General features: G+C 40.1%; 1 protein-coding gene across 7 annotated transcripts in view; it reads left to right on the forward strand.

Moving 5' to 3' along the window:
- The window catches only part of ARID1B (AT-rich interaction domain 1B), a 322,498-nt gene that overhangs the window by 17,982 nt on the left and 282,192 nt on the right, over positions 1 to 22,324 (forward strand). For all 7 annotated transcript variants that reach the window (XM_084515780.1, XM_084515777.1, XM_084515775.1 and 4 more), the window contains exon 2: positions 14,328 to 14,522. In XM_084515780.1, coding sequence (XP_084371906.1) covers positions 14,328 to 14,522 — 195 coding nt within the window. The remainder of the gene's footprint in view (positions 1 to 14,327; positions 14,523 to 22,324) is intronic.

Below are 22,324 nucleotides of genomic sequence, written 5' to 3' on the forward strand. Positions count from 1 at the left end.
CCCTCCCCCCCCAAAAAAAAAAAAAGAAAAAAAAAAAACAATTTTTTTTGAAAGATAGTGAGAGCATGTGATGGTTCATATAGGATTACTTTAAGTATCTGGGTTGTTTCTGGTTTTTGGAAACTTAATGCCTTCTGTCAAAATAGTCTAATTATGTTTGTGCGGTGTTGAGTATAATACCCATTTCTAGAATTAACTGGTAGTCTGCTTTCAGGTATATTTATTCCTGAAATTGTTCTTTTTCTGTGTTGATTTTGTAACCAGCATCTCATCTTCTTGGGCATTGGGGAGATTTAGTTTAAGAATGCGTAGCATTTCCTTTTCATATTTGACAGTATTTCTAGTGTGTGATCAGTTTTGGTTTTCCTTTTTTTATTTAGTTTCTTTTCCTGTATGAAAGAACTGAGCAAAAAACGTAGGGTGTAAAGGGAGAAGGGGAAGAACGTACCCAAGGAATCATAGTAGTTGGCAGAAGAGCTGGGTTTACCTATAAAGGTTAGATATGAAGTGAATAATCTGTGTTCTATTTATTCTTCAAAGAAACAAAATATTTTCTTAAAGCCACATTTCAGAGCCTTACACATGGTATCTGCATCTCTTTAATTCTGAAATGAAGTTTGCAAATGAGTGTTGGATGAATAGCATCCTTCTAATTTGAACAATACCTAAAATTGGAATTGCAGATACCCCGTTGCTAAAATGAGTCTTTGGGCTTGTTTGCTCTGTTCTGCCTTTTCGTTGTATCAGCTGAGAAACATCTGTCTTTGCTGCTAAATGACCTCTTCTGGCTAGGCCAAGTGATTCTGACAGAATGAACTGTCTCCAGCCCTCATCAGCGGCAGGAGGAGGCTGCTGTAAGTTGCAGCCTTGGAGAAGGAAGAAAGATGAGATGTAAATACGCTCAAATTGCTGTTTCCCACAGAAACAGCTTACTCAGGCATACAGGAAAGATTCCCCGTACCTGGACTGCCTCAGTGATTTTGAAGGCTGTCACTTCCTTCTCTTTCCTCCCATTTAATTTGATTGTTGACTTCGAATTCTGCTCTGGATTTGGTGACTTTTAGGAAGCTGGGAATGCTGCATTTTGGGCTGTGGCCAAGGGGGATTCCTAGGCCCTGGGTATCCTCTCTGGCAAGTAATGGAGTTTCTCTGATGTGCTTTTAGGAAATGTGTGCTGGTGTTTTCACATGATGGCTAACGTGGGCTCTCCTAAGGACTGGGAAATAAGAGATGGGCTCAGAAGTGGAAAGAAGCCAAGAGTTCTCAGGCAGGCAGTCTGAAAGTAATGATTTCCATTGCGAGAGGGGAGGAAATCCGATGGTTATGGTATTTCAGGTTTCCTGTTAACTGGTGTCTTGGATGAGAAATACCGAAGATCTGGGTCAGCTTTCCTGCTTTTACAATTCTCAAACCAGACATGTCTTGCATGCTGTTTATTAATTTTAAATGATGCGATATTAAAAGAAAATTATGCTTATATAGTGAACATATCTTTGTAAACTGAAGGCTCTTGGTAGTAGCTATGCTAAAAACAAACTCTTAATTATAAACATCCAGGATAACTTAACTGCAGAGGTGTTTCTGCACTTATCATACACGGATGTTACGTGCACGTGTTTCTTTGTGCTGAGGTGCTCTAGATGCTCTTGTAGGCTGCTTCTGGCTGTGGAGGAATTTGTCCCTTTTGGAGACGGTGAGAAGAGGAATGAGGACCTGGTAGCTTTTGCCTGTTCCAAGTGAGAAGCAGGTGAAGTCACTAGGGTTAAACCAGAGTTTCATCTGTTTCAAATCCAGGTCAGATTTTTTTCCTGAATAAGCCATAGGGAACTCTGTATTAAAATGCAAATAAATTTTTAGAGGTCTATTCTGGACAGCTCTCTGGGAGTCCTTCCCAAACCTCTATATTTATAAGTTTGTTTAAAACCATTGAGTATTGGAGCTGATAATCTTTTTTTAAATCAGCAAAGCTTTTAATATTTTTGCTCCCATTATTTATTTTGCTTACAAAGTATGTTTATACAAATACATGTGTTGATCTAAAGAGCTTTTTTTCTTGAAGAAATCAAAGTTTGTCTGTGAATAGGCCCCTTAATGTGTGGAGTTGTTGACTTGCTATGTGTGTCTCTCGGAAGGGCTGCTACATGCGAAGTGCACTCATGGCTCTGTTCAGAATTACCCAGTTGCAGGCTGTTCCTGCCACTACCTTCAAAGGGAAATTTACAACTCCTGTAATATTTGTCCTTTTAATTCTGAAATCCAGATGAAGCATAATCCCAGGAGTGTTGTTCCACTGTTGCAATGTAATCTTTTTCAGATGATACATGATTTAGTTGGAAACAAATTAGCAGCTATGCATGCCTAAAGAAAGCAATTTAATAAACAAGATTTTTGTAAGACCTAATCAGAATTGTAAAATGATACTTGGGAATCAGTTACATTATACGAAGGAGCTGGGGCGAATGTAGGCATGTGTGTGAATTCATGCTTTCCAATCACATTGTTCTCTCAAGTAGTACAGAAGCTTTGACCTTCAGCCTACTGTTTCCTCTGATTTATTTCCTAACTTAAATATTTTTGATCAATAATGAAAAATTCCAGTCATAACTGTAGTTTGTTCTGGTGATTGATTTTAATTTTTTGTAAGCTACTGAAAAAAGCTATTGCTAGTGCTTTAAATCACCTGCTGCTGGTACATTTTTTTTGTTTTGTTCCATTGCAGAAAGTTAGTTTTGTGCTCCTGAGAGCCTCTGTGTTGATGAGGAAGGTCACTTATAACTGCAGGATAGTCACAGGCTCCATGGAAATGTGTTGCTCCAGCTCTACAATCAGGGTGTCTAGCCCCAGACTCGTTACCTCCGTCTGTTTGACCCTTGGACCGAGCTGTTGGTATGCTTCAAGCTGGGGCAGCGGGTTTTTCATGACGTCCAACCAACGTGATACAAAACTACTGTGGCATGAAAGTTTTTAAAACCAAAAAAAAAAAAAAAAGAGCCAGTTAGTTTCCAGGTAACTATTAATATTTTGTGCTATTTACAACCAAGTTTTTTCAGTCTCTACAGGAAACAGTTTTAACATAGAAAATATGTTACAAGAGGAACAGTTTCTTGGCAGTTGGAGAAGTGACAGGGCTTCTGTTGTAGATCTGAATTTGCCTTCCAATTATCCTGATCCTAAATATATCCTTTAGGAATTTTGTGTGTATTGGCTCTGGCTAGGGGCTTTCCCCTGTTTTCTTACTTAATTAAAACCATTTCTTCCATAATGGAGGGGGGGGAGTTCAGACTAAAGAGAGAAAAAGCTAGTTTAATGAGTAAGCTACCTGCTAAGAGGCTAGAAACTGATGAATACAGCAAGTCAGTGCTCTACATGTCTTTTTAACATCTCAGTCTATCACAGTGTGAGTAGGGTAACTGATTTTTCTCCTCTGTCTGATCTTCTCCTCCTGGTGTGTCAGAGGAATATAGCTCTCTGGCAACCATTTCTCAGTGGGGGCAGAACTTTGTGAACTTCCCTTAGCTGCAATCTCACATTACTGCTAGGAGCAAGGAAAACAACTTACTGCTTTGTTTGCCTGGTGGAGTTGGCCATTCAGTTATCCCGCTATGCCTTTCTATCCCAGTAGCCTATCTATTTTGCATGTGTGTTTTTTTTTTTTTTTTTTTCCTTCTGATTTTAATCATTGTGAACTCAGAGACCTGCAAAAAGAGATGGAAATTGCGTCAGTCTGCTCGTACCAAAGCAACCTGTGCTGTGTGCACGCAGGGAATGACAGGGCACTTGGCAGGGAGCAGTGTCAGGGGGACAGCAGGAGCCTGGGGGTGGGGAGCTGTGTTTTCTGGAATGCCCCCTAGATTCCTGTGTGAGCTGGGCTCTGGCTGATCCCAGAATTGCATCCGACGAGGTCCATTACAAATGCCACCAATAGGTATAAATCACTTAGAGTTGCTGTTTGCTTTTTTTATAATGCTGTAGTCTCAGAGAGCGACCTAGACACTTTGAATTTGCTTTATTCAGGAGCACTTGATGCAATCCAGTGCATAAAGCTGAATTTGAGAAGCTGAGGGGCTTATTTCTGGAGTTGTCTCAGAAATAGGTCTGTGTTTTGAAGGCACTAATAGTGTTTCAAGAGGTCTTGCTGAAGCTTAGGTTGTTTTATTTTTCTAAATAAGTTTACCTTGTGAAGGTAGCTTTCTGAAAATCTGGAGTACGTTGTTAGAGCATTTGTGATTTCTTCCTTTAAAAACTTCTGGAGTTTTTTCTCTCCTGTAACCTACCATTTCTGACTCCTAATCCTGATTCTTGAGGATGATAACTGGCGAAGTCGTCCCAAAGTCTTCCCATCTCCTTCCTTGCCCAGAGTGCATATAATACTTGTTGTTATGAGAGCGAAAACCCAGTCACCGAAAGGTGAAGTGCTGCGCTCGTGTTTGCATAGCAGGTCAGCTGCTGAGCCAGGAATAGCAGCCCTGTCTTATGACTCAGTGCCCCGGCCGCTGCCCGCCGGGCTGTGCTGTGCGGAGCTGCGGGCTTTTCCAAGAATGCCGCAGCTCTGGGGCGCAGAGAGAGCTGCAGCGGGTGGAGGAGCTCTGCTTCGAGGCTCCTACGTGGCTTCAAAATGCTGCGGGAGGGGAAAAACAAACAAACAAAAGCTTTAAAGGAGGTCCTAGATAAGAAAAGTTGTGGTTTTCCTTTGGTCTGATGGAAAACAAAAAGAGATCTGGTTGGAAATAACTTTGCAGAAGGTTGTGGATGTGGAAAAAGTGCCACGCGTTTGGAAGTCAAACTCTGCTCTGCAAACAACCTTAAGAGTGGCCTGTGATTAAATCTTTTGTGTAGTCAACAACAAACTCGTTTTATGCAACCTCAACTATGATAAAATTGAATTAAATGGACCTGCTTCTAAGAAAAGTGACTGAATAGCTGAGCACTGCGTTATTCAATGAATGGAAAACGGGGAGGCTGGCTGAAACTGATACCAAATGGTTTGAGCATTCTATCGGGCTAAAGAGCAAATCTGTGAAATCGCTGTATTTGTTTCCCCCCTGCCTCCCCGCCCTCAATTTTTAAATAGCAGCGCTCTTCATACTGTCAGGATTCAGTGTTGTGACACCCCTACTCAAAAGTTATGACAGCAGTGTAATGACAGCTACTGCCTCTTGAGAATCAATCAGGCAATTAATTTTGTAAATGAAATGCTGATTATACAAAGCTTCACATGAGAGGCCCAGTGATTAAAATCAATTTAACAAATTGTTTCAGGTGGGACTTGATTAATAATTTGCCATAAATGCTGAGGATATATGACCAGCATACCTTTTTTTGTGTGTGTGTGTGTTAATACAGAACTATATATAACATTTGGAGTGGGGAAAAAAACTGCAGCTGAGCGTGGTGTATGGTTCTGGCTTGTGACCTAGTTGTGATGGGCTATACATTTTTGTGGGCACGCTGTTTTCCCCAGTGTTGCTAGTGTCACTTTCTCAGCTAGGGCTTTCCCTGGCTATTAAATACATCTAACCTTTAATTTTAATTCTGCTGATAAAGCCAAGTAACTGAGAAAGCGTATTCAAATCCAGTTGAATATTTATTAGGCTTAGGAGGAGTTTTTTTTTTCCTTAAAATCTGGAGCTGATGTGGAATATTTTTCCTCCTGCTGTCGCTCACTGGCTTCCAGGACGTTGTGCTTTCCCCTCCCACTCCAGGACGGCTCTGCAGGGAGCCTTCCTGCAGCACTCCCCTCCTTCCATTCGAGGCTGCTCTCTGCTCCTTCCCTGACAGGCACTATTTTTAGTACATCCTTTTCTGTCCATCTAACCCCATGTTTGTGTAAGAGCTGTACAAAGTAGGTAAGGGAATTTTTTTTGAGTTCCAGATGGCAGCCATGCACAGTGAGTGAAGGTGTTTACTTGTCTAGGAAGCTGAGAACCTCTTTGCCAGACAAAATAGAAGTAACTGGTGTTCTGGGTGGGGTTCTGCTTTTTTTAACTTACAGTTTTCTGGGTTTATGAATGGATTCTTCTCTTCCTTGTTGAGCTGCAGTATTGGCTACTGAGAAAGCCTGAGGGCTGTGACACATCCTCTGATGAATCTAGCCTGAGAACTTCAAGGTACTGTTTTTTCCCTAGCTGTACGCCTCGCTCTCCTGCCGAGGGTTGTGATTTAGGTATCAGAAATGGCAGAATGAGAAGTTGGAGCACTGGCACGTGAAGTTGAGGCATGGGCACGTGCCAAAGCTGTTGTGTTGGCGAAAACCACCCTGTGCTGACAGTTTGCGGTGCAGATGCTGGACTGTGAGTGGAAGTATCTAAAGCATGGCCATGATCTGGCAAAAGGGGGGATACAAGCAGCTGGAAGCAATGAGATGTCAGATGGCTGTGGACATTACCTGGAAGATGCTTGTAAAGACCGTAGATCCTGCTGCACTAGAAATTACTGTTAACTTGCCTGAGAGCACTTCTGCAGCAGGAAGCAAGAGCATTTATGTGGCTGAAGGAAAGAGGTCTCCTTCTAGGAGCATCCCAGCTGGTGTGTGCGTGGGGAAGAAGGGAAGAGAATGTCAGGTCGTTCTGGAAGAAGTTTGGGATTAGGAAAGTAGGTTACAGAAGGTAAGAAGGTTGAGGCTTCAGGCATGATGGGGAAGGATGACGTGTCTTGAGCTGGCTTCAGAGCAATGGGAGTATTGTCACTGCCAACTACTGACATACAGGTAATAAAAGCGACTCGAAGGGCAGCACTCCTGAGCCGTATTGCCATGTGAACTTGTCAGAGACGTGGGATTGTTTTGGCCTTCAGGTGTGATAAATGTGTATAATTACTTTCCGATGTTGTCTTAACCTTTGCTTGCACTCATAGTGGCAACATGAAGAGATTACTTGTGTGTAGTTCATTAAAAACAGATTCCTCTTCTTTGCTGTGTTTGTTGTGATTTGCTCTTTCTGTAGTTATTTTAGGTTTATCTGTCTACAAAATAATAACTAGAGGATGGTTGTTTCATTGATCTTCCAGTTTTTAGGTTGTGTTAAGGGGGACCAAGAGGAAAACTGGAAAACAAGTATACCTATGTCCTTCTCCCCCACCCCGCAGAGACACTTGCGTGTATTACTCATTGTAGAAGTTCTAGTGGAGAAGTACTTGATTCTTGGTGGGGCACAGCTTTGCTTTTCTCCTCTTCCCCTTTTTAATTATGTACTTTCTGTTTTGAGTGGAAAATTATCTTTCTGATGTCTTCCCGCAGCTGAAATCATACAGTATGCAGAGCCTTTAAGACGAGGAAAATTAAAACTTTTGTTAAATCTCTTCCAATATATGCCTCTTCATTCACTGGATTTTCCTTCATCATAGGCTTATGTTGAACTTGGCTCTTTGTTCTTGATTGTTCCTCGCGTTTGTGCAACTGACTTATTTTGCTTTAAGTTTTATTAAAGCCCAGATAGTAGACTTCCTATTTGAAAATACGGGAAGTTTGTTTGCCAGTCACCTCTCAGATTTTAATACTAATATAAGGCAGATTTTAGTGTTGTGTATTCATACATTTTATAGTTGCATCTTTCTTAAATGGATATTTAAAACACGTAACAAGGGTTGTGTTTTGATACGCTTTTGTCGTGTAAAACCGTTGGCTGAGGAGTCCTTGTACATGTTCATACAAATGATGGCATTATCTAGGAATGGATTATCTTTTCCCCAGTTGCGTCCTCATGCCAGCTGTGTCATTGTATTAGAGTGAATACTTGTGATTATCTCCAGCGATAAATTTGTAACTTGGTGCCTGACCTAGAGCTGAGAGCTCCATGCCCATCTTTCTTGGAATGTCGGTAGCTGATTGTCAGCTGTCTTTATTATGAGGTTTCAAGGCTTTGGTATTAATCAGAGGCTCCTTTTTTAAATCAGAGACAGCAGCTTTGGCTGCAGATCAATGAATAAACAAAGAGTTATTGTATTCAGCAGCTCTAGGAGTTTGAGGGCAAGCCTATTTGAGAGTGTTGAGTTCATGTTGTTTTGTTACAGGCGCAAATGATGTAGCATTAGTTGTTGGGATGCACTGTGGCTTATAGTCACTTTAAATTGGTGCATTTGCTGTTGTCAGCCAAGCCAATGCTTCTTTCAATTTTTTTGAACAAACAGAAAAGCACACTTTCTCTCTGAAGAGTCGTTGTATCTCATGTGAGCACTCTTGTCTTGCAGTGAGTTGCTCCGTCTTCCTCGTGTCAGGGTGCTATCATCATGCCTGAGTCCCACTGTGACCTTTGTAAAGTGTCTCCCATTCTTTCCTGCCCCAGGACATCAGTGGTGGGGTTCTTTGTGGTGTTGTTAAACAGCAAGTTTTGTTTTGGGACTGTGACCAGGATTGTTCATATTTGTAAATACCTTTGAAATTTTCAGATAAAGATTTCGGTGTTAGAAGTGTAATATATGTTAGAAGTGTAATATAACTTAGTATGTATAATACATAATGTAAAAGGAAGAGCCAATGTATCTTGGTCAGACAGCTGCTAAAGTTATCCTAGTGTGCACCTTGCCTGAGATCTGAGAGGAGGTGAGATATTAGGGAAAGCACTGGTTAAATAGCAAGAGAAAGTAGTATTTTTTTTCTATTCTTTTAGAAGAGGCAAAATTGAGTCTCCAGATACTCTGGGGGGAAGGTGATTTGTTTGGTTCCTTTGGCTAGTAGAAGCAGTAGTGAAGCAGTAGTGTTACTGAGTTTACAAGTGGGTGTAAATATTTTCCACCACTTATAGTGGTGATGCTGAATTCATGCCTTCTTTTACGCAAAACATCGAAAAGAGGAGCAGGTAATAGAAAAAGTTTGCCGGTTACTATCTGTAGGCAGGGTAGACTTTTCTGCATCTTACCTTAATGGTGGGACTGTCAGTGTAAAGACTGGGAGTGAAATCTTGGCCCTATTGAAATCATTAGCAAACCTTCCATTGGGTGCTTTAATGTGCTCACAAGGCACATAATAGGCGAGGACTCTTATGAAATGCTCTGTTCTTACAAAGCCTGGTACATGTGCAAATGAATCTGATACTGACATAAGATAGGCACTATAATAAAGGGGTTATAAATTATAATATTATTGCAGACTGAAGCAAAGAACAAGACTGAGGTATTTTGAGGAACTGCAGATCTATGCAAAGTTTAAATGAAATGCAGCAAGTTGAAAAGGAGGAGCAGAGGCAGAAGTAAAATGCAGAATCCACTCAGTCTTGCCTGGCAGAATATGGCAGTAAAAACTAGGATATGCAAACTAAATTGGCAAAAATGTGCGTATTCCTGTAAAGGAAGGGAAGGGTAATGAATGGATACTGATAACTGCAATGACACTAAAATAAAACCAAAAAGTAATTAAAACTTTCTAATATAGCATGTGATAGAATGAAGTAAAGGCATGGAAGATGTGAGAATGCACACAGCATCCATCTATGATAATACATGTCCATTGGGATTTAGAAAAATACAGTGCAGTTATACCAACACCTTCACCTTTGCAAAGTGTTAGAGCGGGTGTGGAGGGGTTGGTTGTTGATCCCTACAACATGCAGAGGTTGATACTTGTCATACTGACCCTGCCACCCGAAACTTGTCTTTGAACATTGTTGGAACTAATGTTAGAAAAAAGTTATTTGAACTTTTAAATGTTAAAGGAACCTTCAGATAGGATGATAACACACTTCTTAGCTTTTCAGAACATTGTGGATGAAACTTTCTATAAAAATAAAACTTTTAAAGAGTGCTAAAGCTGAAAATTGGGCATGCGTTAAAGTTAGAAAAAGTTTAATTATAACTTTCACCTCCACTGTACAGGACACCCAGTACTCAGGGAGCAGCTGTTTTCTGCTGTTAAGTGTATGGCTCCAGGTCTTTCTTATCATGCGCTGTTCTGAAGACAATTTCTTTTCTTTTTTTAAGAGTTTTCTATGGTATTGATCACAGTCGTATTAAATTCTAAAATCACCTCTCTAGTGAAGAAGTAATGATTTTCTTTTTCATTTTTACAGTTGGGAAACTGAGGCACTACTAAAGGAAGTTTGAGTAGCCTGTTTATGATAGCTGTAGGTCAAATTTTCTGCAACATACAGCTCTTCGAAAGCACATCTCATCAAATTCAAAAGCTGCTGCAGTTGTATGAAGCATTTCTGCAAATTAAATTGCATGACTCCAAGTGAGGAAATGAGGGATGCATTAAACTGTTACATTTTGAAAATTTATTGTTTTAATAATTTATTCAACATTAGGTAAAAACTGTGGCAGATGGAGGGGTAGTATCCACTTTTGGCTGAGCAGCTTACGACCACCCTAATCAGCTTTCCTCATCCCACTGCGTCCTGCTTTGTTTGCTACCCATCTTCTCACTTGTATAATAAATATTGCATTTGGTCCTGTAGCATGCAGCAGCCCCCGTCCCTGCGCTGCTGCTGACCCGTCCCTAGAGCAGTGACCATCGTCCGTGAAGGAAACAGGAGAAATACTGAGGGAAAACTTGTTCCCAATAGTTCCTAACTCAGTACACAACTCTGCAACGATAATGTTTCTTAAAGCTGGAGAGGGAGGTGGTCTTGTGGGTTACTTTGCTTTGTTAGGCCATGCAGAAATATGTTGACAGCCACTGGTAGGTGTCCTCACCTGTACCTGCAGCACACAGACAGTCATGAGTTCATTTGGATGGAGTCAGTGGTAGCAGTGGTAGGTTGCCACCCTCCATAGGGACCGACCAGTGCGTGGGATGAGATGTGCATCCTCGCTGGGTTTTGTGTAGGAGCTCTTTGATGCTAGAAGATTGCTGAGACTTCACTTATTCTTAGTTTTCATCCCAGGTTTTGTTTTTTCTTGTGGTATTGACAATAAAGTGTTCCTGGCCTCTCTGTCTATGTGAGTGTGCTTCAGGTGGGTGCAGTGCCGAGTTCAGCTTAGTGTCTCAATCAGGACCATCTGCCTCCTCGTGCTCCTCAGGAGAAGAAAGCAGCAGGGCTAAGATGGGCCATCCTTCTCTGATGTGGCTTCAGGTCATATTACTTAATGCTACAGTCTTATTTCTCCAGTCCTAAGCATGGTCAGGGGACTTTACTGCTGCTTATTGTATCCCTGAGGTTTTGGAGAATGGAGAGGGCAATCAACACTGACAAGCACGAGTGGGTCTCTCTGGCGTGTCCCAGCCATTTGTCCGGTCCTATCTACTGCTTTCATCTTCAGTATCTTCAGTCTTTGATCGTGGTGCATTGCTTGCAGTGTACACAGTAAGTTCTCAGTGTGCCCAGGTCCCCCCTTGCCCGTGTCCCTTGCTGGCCATATGCAGCGTCCACAGCCGCTTTGGTTTCAGCGCTGTGTGGGTCACCTACAGCCCCCAGTGCCTGGAGGTCCAGCAGCAGCTCGGGCTCTTCAGGCCTCCTCCTTTCTGAGCCTTCACATCACACAAGGGCCAGAGGGGCAGCTCTCCTGGAGAGCACAAGGAGAAGCAGGAGCTGAAGAGGCACCAGGTTAGGGAGAAGAAAGCAGGGAAGAACGAAATGTCAGGGAGGCTTACCTTCCAAACCAACTAATGAACAAACAAGGGACCTCTACCACTTGGAGGTCACTTGTCCACTGGACAGAGACTCTTCAGCCTGTATCCATTTAACCTCCTGACCTTGTTTTCTTTTTCCTTCTGCTCTTCCTGTCCCAGTTCTCTCTCCTCTGCTTTTTTAAACCCATTGTCCTTTCTTTGGCAAATTTCAGGCCACCTTCTTATACATTGCAGCTCTTTTGATCTGGTCTTGCTTTGTTGTGTGCACCTCACGCTCTCTGTTTTCTTCCTCCTCTCCTAAGAATCAGGTGAAAATCAGGGGTTCATAGGGATACATGTTTTATATTTCCTTAAAATCCATTGTCACCCCAGCAAATTAAAATTGTCTACCCCAAACCATGGTATTCAAGAGGTATTTTTGAGTATTTTATGTAAGAACATAAGCAATGTATTCTTCTGTGACCTCATTCTAAGACATAGCTGAACTGTTTCAGCTGAATTTTCCAGAGAATTTCAGCCTCAGGCATACATATGGCCTGGAAAATTTCAGCCTAAATACTTGAAGTTTGGCAAAGTCTATACCCACCTGAAAATAGTCTTCATAATGGAAATAAAGTGTTGGACTATTTTAGCTGTAATTATCTGTATTGTTTATGGTACTACTTAAGTATTGGAGGGGGAGTGGAAAATATTACATTCAAAATTAATTAAAATTAAATTTGACTTAATTTCTTATAGGAATTGAGACCTGGAAACAATACACTGAAACAGAAGATGGGGGCAATCAGCAGGGGAGTTAGGCTTCATAAGAATCTCATGAAGGAAACCCAAAACTTGCTTTAAACAAGGACTTATATTTGAGGAGAGGCATACAACAGGTGGTACCCAAAATGAACATGGAAACACTGAAATAAACACAGAGAAACTATCTTGGTCTAGAGAAGGGTAATTTAAGTTGTCCCTTGGGAACATGTCAGAAGGTATCTCCAGTTCATCCGCTAAACTTTTACGTCTGTCTGCTCTTATTTAAAAGTTTGAGATGCACAATGGCCTAATAAAAATAAAATAATAAAAAAAATGTGTTGGTAGAGATCAGGCGGCCTACAGTGTTTGGGGAACCATGGAATTTGAAAAGTATGAAATATAAATAATATGTTACCCGGAGACATTTAGTGGTGAAAAATACAAAGTTCTGATCTGGCCACAAAAAAAAGGCAAATAATAAAGTGGATAATTGCTGACTAATACTCACCCCAAATTAGAAGTGAATGTGCAATTCTCTATGGTGGAAAAATAAAAAGGGTGGGTGCAATCCACTTCTGAAGTGAATAGAGGTGTCATGTGAGAATGAGGTTATAATTTCCACGTTTTGCAGGTGTATTATGGCAACGTTTGAGATGGATATACTATATTTGGTTTGGGTCACATTCCTAGCAAACAGGTGTTGGTAGAGGTAGGGAAAGCTGGAGAAAACGGGGAGAAGGTTTGAGTTACTCCCTTGCAAGGAATAAGTAGTAAGAACAACATATAACTGTTAAGCAGTGGCTAGTTTACAGGGGAAATACCTGTCTGTGTTATTGGGGGAAGGGGGGAAACATAGTGTTTCAGTAGTACAAACAGCAATAATGAAAAGAAACAGGGATGGGAGTGAGAAAGTAATTTATTGTCATAGTAACTATTACATCAGAACATAGCAGCCGAAAAGGCCTTGCAGAAGTCACATTACATTGGAAGTCTTTAAAATAAAGCTGGTCAGCAGTGCACTGTTGGAAAAAATGTACAAAATACGCCATAGGAAGGAATCCTGCTACCGGAGGGAAGGCAGACTGGTTGGATGAATTAATACACCTCTTTCTGGGGAGGGAAGGGGGGAAATCTCATTAAGATGAAACTGTGGTAGGCTTTTAAAAAGAAAAAAAAAAAAAAAAAAGGAAAAAAAAAAAACAGTTTTCTTGGTTGAATACAACTGTTTGGCACTCAGGAATTAAAAAATGGGTGTCATATTAACAATGCAGTGCCGCTGCACTTGACAAAAGTGTATTTTTTTCTGGTTCAGTTAGTCCTCAGTAATCAAATGTGAGAGTAATGCCATACAATGGTTGACACCCGTCCTGAAGCTGTTATGGTGTTGGTAAGTCCTGCCAAGAAGTCTAAAAATAAAACTTCCACCCCTTGCTTCCCATCCCCCTCCATCACTGATTTCAGTTTGGATTTTCTGAGGTCTGTTAAAGAGGCAAATAAATGTCTATGTAAATTTTGGGTTATGACTTGCCTTATCATCTGGAACCTTGCTAATGCATATGATAGTGACGTGAAGGCTGTGAAGCATTGCACTTTTTTGGAAACTTCCTTTTCTTTACACTTGTCCCTTTTTTTCAAGGAAAGAAAATAGACATTTTCTCAAGGTTGAATGGTTTCCCATTACATGTATCTCTCTTGATAGACATGATTTGATGTATGTTTACATGTTGAAGTCAATGTTGCTAATCAGTTTACAACAGCATACTTAATTATTTCTTAAGCTGGGATTTATTGGGTAATTATCATACCTGTCTTTGTAGGTGAGAGACAATGTCTAAACTTGAGGGCAAAGTTCATTTTATTTATTTATATTTGAATGTAAATCCCAAACTCACCATTCAGAAACCCACCCAACTAATTGTGGTACTTTGCCTGTTCGCATGCCATGTTGATTTTTCATCTTTTTGGGAGAAAGGGATAAAGTATTGAGCAAATGCCTGTATGACCTGTCTGTGGTGAGCGTGGCTGTGCTGACCCATTTCTTCCAGTATCTCGAAACCCATTCTTTGCTTGTGTTCACTAACAGGGCAGTCCAATGGATCCAATGGTGATGAAGAGACCTCAGTTGTACGGCATGGGCAATAACCCTCACTCTCAGACGCAGCAGAGCAGCCCCTACCCTGGGCAGTCCTACGGCCCCCCCGGCCCCCAGCGCTACCCCGTGGGAATGCAGGGACGAGCCCCGGCCGCCATGGGAGGAATGCAGTATCCGCAGCAGCAGGTTTGTGGAGGGTTTCGCTCTCTCGTGTGGGTTTCCCTTCTCTCTGACGTTGTGGTAGTGCAGTGGGTGCAAGGGAAGAATTCAGAGATAAGTTCGTCTCTTCCAGAAGGAGGGTGACTGTTTCAAAAGGAAATACCTCATGTTGACAGCGTAAATGTTTTCTGAAACTGTGTACAGTCAGAAAAGAGGTTAGTTTGTTGCTGGTGTCTTCTTGGAGAGGAAAATAGGTCAAACATAATCAGTTTTCTTTCTCGGTTGACATCACTTAGCCTTGTATATTTCCTTAATTTATTTTTTTTTAAATTCTTTCTTTCTGGCTCACGACTTATTTATCTAAAAGATGAAAACCTAGAGCTGGTATCAGCACAGCAACACTAGTGTTGTCCAGTACATGCAAATGTGTTAGGTATTTCTATCAGCTGTTCTCTTTTTTTTTCTCCCCCATCCTCCTTTTGTAAGAGTTTTCTGTAACTTTTGTTAATTTTTTCGCCTCAATAACTCCTTCAAAAGTTAGGCTAATTTTTTGGTATCAAGGAACATGCAAGAATCTCCTTTAATCTGCTTGGATTTCACTGTTGATGATGCTCTTGTGCATTTTTGCCTGCACTTTTAAGAGAAGGTTAATTACCGTACCCATACCATGCATATTAAGGAAGATACAGTATTTTTCTAGAGTGGGACTGAAACAAATTTATCTAGAAGTTATGTTGGCAAATTTTTCTTAGATTTTTTTTATTTATTTATTTATTTTTAGGATTGCGAGTGTAGGTAAAAGGAGCTCTGAGCTCTTTACTATGTTGTGAGCATACCAAGCTAATAAGTTGATGATTAATGGGAAGCAGCATTTTGTTTTGTGCAACTGACTAGTTGCAGATCAGTTTCTTTTTACGTCATTTACTGTTAAATGTAGAGAAGAAAAGAAGATTACGGACTCCCAGACAGGTGCTTGGCTAGTTCCAGTTATTTCTGTTAATTCTGTCTGCTGGTACAGGGTGTTCATCAGATGCTCAGTGAGCTAGAAATTTTCAAATACGCTAGTTGAGTGAATGTTACCTTTATCAACAGTTCTCATTTTTGTTCTTTTCTGTTGTTAAATAGGTATCTAGCTGTAAGGAAGAGGTTATTTCATTTAGAAATATCAAACAATAGACGTGGTTCTCACTTCAGACAGCGCGGCGTTTTGTCAGTCATAAAGGAGGAGAAACTGGTAAAAGGAGGCAGTAGCCAAACTAAAGTTATTAAAACATATTTTTAATTTAAAAATGAGTTATTCTGCGTTATGTGGAGATGAGTGTTGAATTTTCACTTCATTTGCTAATTGCTTGCTAATTGTAAATTACCCGTCAGCAGGCAGTGACCTGGCACAGCGATTGGCTGCGGGCCCTATCTGTCTTCTAACGGCATTAATGTAATTGGCCGAGCAGCAGCACGGTTCTGAGCACTAATGCTCTTCGGGGGGAAAAAGCGAGAGGATAATTATGACATTGAATTTTTATTGAACGGACATCACCACCTAGGCATGGTTTTGTTTTGGACAGCCTCCAAAGCTTCGCGTGTTTGGTTTGTGAACCTCTAATGATCTGAATCCAGTTCTTTTCATATTGCTTGTATATTACCACCTTTCTACAAAGGATTAAAATGCAGGAATGCAGGTTTGTAAATTGAATTGCCAACTTACCAGCTGAGTGGTAAGTTGTCTTTGGCACAGGATGCCACAGTTTGATTCCTGGCTGGATTTTTACTCCTGTGACATGAATATTAAATAAGGAGAGCCTAGCTTTGCTTGTTAAAATTGGCTGCATAGCATGTGCCTACTTCTAGATATAATATATATAAAAAAATAATCTTGCCAAAAGTTTCAGAAGATGAATCTCAGCACTTTCTGAAAATGGGAGTCCTTCACAGTGTCACATTGAATTAATGAAAACCACAAGACACTTCCGAAAGCTTGATCGGTTAAATCATCCTGGGCCTTTAGCATACACCTTCTTTGTTTTTAAGTATGGTGCAAAAAGGGCATCGGGTAGGTGGGTTATGAGGGTGGAAAGCCACACTGTAGGAAGGGAGGGAAGCATTTCTGAGGGAGGTTGTTCTTATTTTAAGTTATAGCTCGCTGTTTCCCAGAGATAGCTGAGGGTGTCAGTTCCGTTTCCGTGGATGGAACGAGCAGGCTTTTTGTTAGGCTGTAAAGATATTTGAATCTTGAAGAAGACCTTGAAATGTTAAGTCTAGATCTTTGTCAGTCAGAGCTGTGGCTTGAGGTGGGAGCTATGGGACTTGACAGATTTCAACTTGCAGGCTCTGCTATAGGATGCTGCAAGTGCAGGAACAGATGGAAAAACATCACCCTAATGATCGACCTGAAATTAATGAAAATGAAGGTAACTGCCTAGATGTAGGTAGCTGGTGGGGTCATGCTGCAGCAGGGAATAGTGTATTCCTATTGGAAGCCTTTCATTACAGCCTGCAAGCCAGAGGTGGAGGAGAGACATGTGGGGAGGGAGTCCTCTGACATCAGAAAGTTTGAAGAGTGGAAAAGATGAAATGTTGTCATTCTGCCTATCTGCAGCATGGGTGTTGAGCATAGTTTGCTAACCTGTTGAAAAAGTGGTCCCTACATAATGTAGCAGACGACGTCTTCAGACTTCTGTTTGTTGTAGGCATGCTTGGCAAAAAAAATTTGAAATAAAACCCCAAACTTCCTTAGAATTCTGTGTTGAAATGTCAGGACGTTGAAGGAAATCCAGAAAGTACGGGTTGGATATGTTCTGTGAAATGGCTACAGCATTTTGTCTGATATTAAGGGCATGTCCAGTTAATTCAGTATGGGTCAAGTAAATACAAAAAGAATTATGGACTGATTCAGTAAAATTGTCTTCATGGGTTAGGATATTAAAGATCAAATGAATTTGTAAAGTGTACCTGCATAAAAAGGGAAATATAAGAGAGGAAACTATTACTAGAAGCATCATATGCTTTATTTGTAGGATTGCAGACTTGATAGTTCATCTCTCTTTTGGCGGTAGGCAATAGATGTGGTTGATGAATTACTTAACAAAGATGGTTTCTTAATGTTGTTAGGAAGCTTAGGTTTTCTTTGTTTTCCCTCCATTCAGTGGGAGGAGATGGAAAGGAGGCAAGGCAAACCCAGCAGCAAGTTCACCTGTGTCTAGGTTGTGAGTTTTCAACATGATTGAAACACAAGTTGCAGCAAGGCCAGTGTTTGCATCCCAGGGTTTTACAATGCTGGTCTTGCATGTGAGTCTTAATACTGCTACTTCATGTACTCTCCCTTCTGGTTTGCATAGGAGGAATGCAATTTGGGGATTACTAGCACTCCTTTCCCAGGGCATCAGGGAGATAACCGTATGTATTTGAAAACAGAAAACAACCACATACTTTCAGGTTTAACTTCCACTTTCTGAGCTCTCAGATCACAGAACCACAGAAGGGTTTGGGTTGGAAGGCACCTTACAGCCCACCCAGTTCCGACCCCCTGCCATGGGCAGGGACACCTCCCACCAGACCAGGTTGCCCAAATCCCCATCCAGCCTGGCCTTGAGCACCTCCAGGGATGGGGCATCCACAGCCTCTCTGGGCAGCCTGTGCCAGGGCCTCGCCACCTTCACAGTGAAGAATTTCCTCCTAACCTCTAATCTAAATCCCCTCATTTTAGTTTGGAGCCATTCTCCCTTGTCCCGTCATTGTATGCCCAAGCAAAAAGTTGCTCTTCACCTTTTTTATAAGATCCCTTTAAGTATTGAAAATATGCTATAAGGTCACTCCAGAGCCTTCTCTTCTTCAGGCTGATAGCCCCAGCTTTCTCAGACTTTCTTCAGATACATCTTGGAATTGCAAAGAGTGATGTCAAAATTAAGAAGACTAATAAGCAGGGATACTTAGCAACTTCATACTTCAGGCATAGTTTTGCAATGTATTTCACTGTAGGCTGAATATTTAAGATCTGATTTAAAAAAAAAAAAAAAAAAAACATTCTTTTTGTTTAGCTACTTATTCCCCCTCCCCACCTTTTGGACCTTCACCAAGTTGGTTGTGACGCCCTAATCAGTTTTCCAATTTTGATTCCGATGCCCTTTCAAGGTGTTTTCTGTGCTCTGTGCTGTGGGAAGTGTTCTGATACTTTGTAAAAACATTTACATTAAAACTGAGAGTACCTACTAAAAGAAGGTTTTTCTGTCCATGTCTGATGTTGCGTTTCCAGGTTAATAGCATGTAATACTTTAGTTTGTGCTGAATTTCATTAAGCTTAAAAATCAGCTCCTTGTAATATGCTGTTTGTGTAGGTTTTGGAAGTTTGTAGCAAAATCTGAAGGCCTGGATTTACGAGTATGTTTGAAAGAATTGAATGGTATGATGTGGCTGTTTAATCAGATGATCATTGCCTAATTGATTTTTTTAGGATGCATTAAAAATTCTTGTGTACTTGATGGACTGGAACAACAACTCATTGTGTAAATAGGAACATGTTGCTATTACGCATGGTAAATTCCTTTATGAAGGAGAGTTGCATGGATGTGTACAATAGCCATTTCTAATAGCTGTTTAAAGTGCAGTATTTCAGTACTTTTTCACTTCAGTACTCATCATGCACTCATCTCAGAGCCTTGAGCCTGCTAGCACTAATTCAGTTATGAGATTTGAGCCTGTCTGTTCTTTCTTTTTCACTAGATAAATATTGTAGAATACAACTGTACTAGTCACTTGTCCCTTTCACGTTTCTTGTATTCTCGATTTGCAGAACGCAGAAATGAACCTTGTCAATGTCCCCAGTTTTAAAAGTGGAACTGTAAATATTCAGAGAAATATTTTTTCTCTTTTTTTTTTTTTTTTTGTACAGATTTTTTGAGGATTAAGTAAGGAAAATTTGCTTGTTTTTTTTTTTTTTTTTTTTGTTTGTTTGTTTGTTTGTTTGTTTTTGAGGTCTTATGTGACAGATTTCAGCTAGGAGTAACTTTTTTTTAAAGGTGCAGAGAAGTTACAAAACCTCTGGGAATGTGCAGCAAGGATTTATTGTAGTGGAAACTGCAAGTCAACCAGAACTATAGAAGCACCAAAGTGATTACCTCATTTAGGAAAGGGTTTACAGTCCTCATATTGGGTAATGTCCCAGATTGGAAATGTCGAATTTACGCCAAGGAAATCAATTGGCTGTTGGCTTGGCAGGTAGTTTTAAAGCTAGCAAGCGCAAATGTGTTTACTATTGGGTGTCTGCTTGTATGCGTTATTTCTGAAATAATTTTAATTCTGGAAGGTTGAAATATGCAAAGAAATTGAGGCTGACTGTAAAGTTTTTTGCTGTGAACTATTAACTGAAATGTAGCGCATGTATACGGTGAGTGCTAGTCAAGTGGTATGTTTGTTGTCTTGTGTGTGTGCAATTGCCTTCACCAGCTAGAGAATATTGAATAGATTGCAGTTTTTTGTGCTCCCGAGCAGCTTTTAGCACAGATGATGTTGTTATTGGTTAAGGGAGTAGATATACGAAATAAGCAGAGTTTTCATTTCTTAGCCTATTTATTTTGCAAGGGCAGAGAATGAATCAATATGATTGATTCTCAAAAAGAACTGGCGGAGGACAAAGCATTGAGACGTGTTGCCTTTTTGTAAAGACCGATAGATGCATTTCATACATGCACATAAAAAGAAATTGTGAAGCTTTGATCATTGCATGCTTCAAAAAAAAAATTTTCCCCAGGATTTTTGCTTGATTTGCCTTGGGTGTGGTTTTTTGTTTATTTTGTTTTGCATTTTTCCTGGACACTTAGTTGGAGCTCTGATTAGCTCATGGGCCTTCTTTAGTGGTAAGCAGAGGTTGAAAATCTTAAAGATGAGTTTTTCTCAATTTTCTCCTCCATTAAAAACATAATATATTGAATGAAAATAATTTCTCAGAATACTTGATTTGAATGGCGTGTCTGCTGTTCTGTCAAACCGCTGCAAACTGCCAGCAAAAAAGCTGTAGTTGAAATAAATAGAAGAAATACTTCCTGGAGAGCGTAAAGTTTGAGTCCTTCCTTTTATGAATCAGAAAAAGGGGACAAGAAGTCACAGCTATTTGTCTTTCTTGTAAGGTCATCTTTAAGAATGGATCTTTTGATGGTCAAGTGTTAATAATTGCAAAGAAAAGTTGGTGCTCTTTGTCATGTAAAGAAATGGGTTTTTTAAATTTCAGATTTCACAAAATGCTAAATAGTGTGCTTGTGCAGACTGTAGGAAAATGTTTAGTATGGTTCTTTCTTTTCGGTATACTAAGCCTCATTGACTAAATTGAAAAAAAGGCTGCTACTTTAGTTCATGGCAGGATAAGGCTTTATGTTGTATTGTCTCCGTTAGAATTATCCCTTTCATTGAGTGTAATTCACTCTATAGAGAGAGGTGAGCACAGATTACAGATAATCACAGAATCAAATTTGACATAAGTTTCAGGTCTTTATGGTAGCTTAGCTCTTCATCTTAATGCTGGTCATCTGAGATTGTTTACCGAAGGAAAATCCCTAAAGTAGTGGAATTGCATTATTATGGTAAATAGAAACATTTCAGTAGCTTCTATCATTTCTTTGAAACGGTGCTTAAAAAAAAAGTAGGATGAAAAGGAAAAAGAACTGATTCTTCAACTGGTGATAGGCTGCTTGGAAATGAGACAGGGTTGATGTTTTTATCTGTTCACTTACTGATGTTCAGTAAATGCTAATTTTTATATCTGTCCTGGAGTAAGCAGCAGCCTACATTTGTATAGCAAGTGTATAAGAACCATCAACATACTATGCCAAATAAAAAATTATTTTTGTTACTGCTAAATGATTGTACTTTGTGTTGAATACTTAATAGCTATAACCACATATGCAAAGCCCAGGGGTTGGTGCTTTGAAAACGGTGGCTGTTAAGGAAGCAGCAGTTATTCCGATATTGAGAACTTTGTTTAGGAGAAAAATTAGCTGTCAGCCCAAATTGGAGTTAGGTAGGAAATAGATTTTGGTGATCAGAAGTGGAGAACAGAGGGTCATTTGCTGCTTTGCTGGGAAGATAAAAAATCATTTACTTGTGAACAGCTCATTTTACATGGAAGCACAGGACGGGAGTTTATTTACATTTGAAGTTAAATAAGCATCATGCTTTAAGAAAACTCTGCTTCATTGCTCTATTCAACAGCTGCCATGCAGTGACTGTGCCAGGAAGGTTTTAAAGTGTAGGTAAGGAATAATGAATTGTTACTCTTAATATTATATTTATAGTAGTTTTCTGTTAATAATATTCATCAAAGAATAACTGGCACTCCAAACTACCAAAATTACATCCAGACCCATTATGAACACGTTAAGATTTTTGTAACCATACTTTCCGTAATGTCCCTGGGGGGCTGTTCAGTATTTTTTTTTTTTTTAATCTTCTTCTAAGTTTCTCAGAAGATACTATCAATTGCCCATAAATTTGAACTTGCTTAGAGAATGCAAGGGAGGCAATAGAATTTGCTTTTTTTAAAAAAAAAAAAAACAGGGAGTGTGTTTCCCACAGCTGAAAATAGAGCAAAAGATAAGAAAGTGAAACCTCCCTGAAGTTGATGGGAAATCTGCTGTGACTTCAGAGCCCATGATTTCACTCTATGTGTTTGGGGTTGTTGGGTGAATTATCTTCAGCTGATAGCAACATAGGCAGAGTCGCCCCTTTAAGTCAGTTAAACAATTTCAGACTGAAACAGGTCAGTATCCTTCACTTTAGTGACTTTGGGACAGTCAGGTAGCTTTCTTCTTGGTAGGATAAACCTCTCAGAAATATCAGGTATT

Source organism: Aythya ferina (assembly GCF_964211825.1).
Source record: "Aythya ferina genome assembly, chromosome: 3".
Classification (NCBI taxonomy): domain Eukaryota; kingdom Metazoa; phylum Chordata; class Aves; order Anseriformes; family Anatidae; genus Aythya; species Aythya ferina.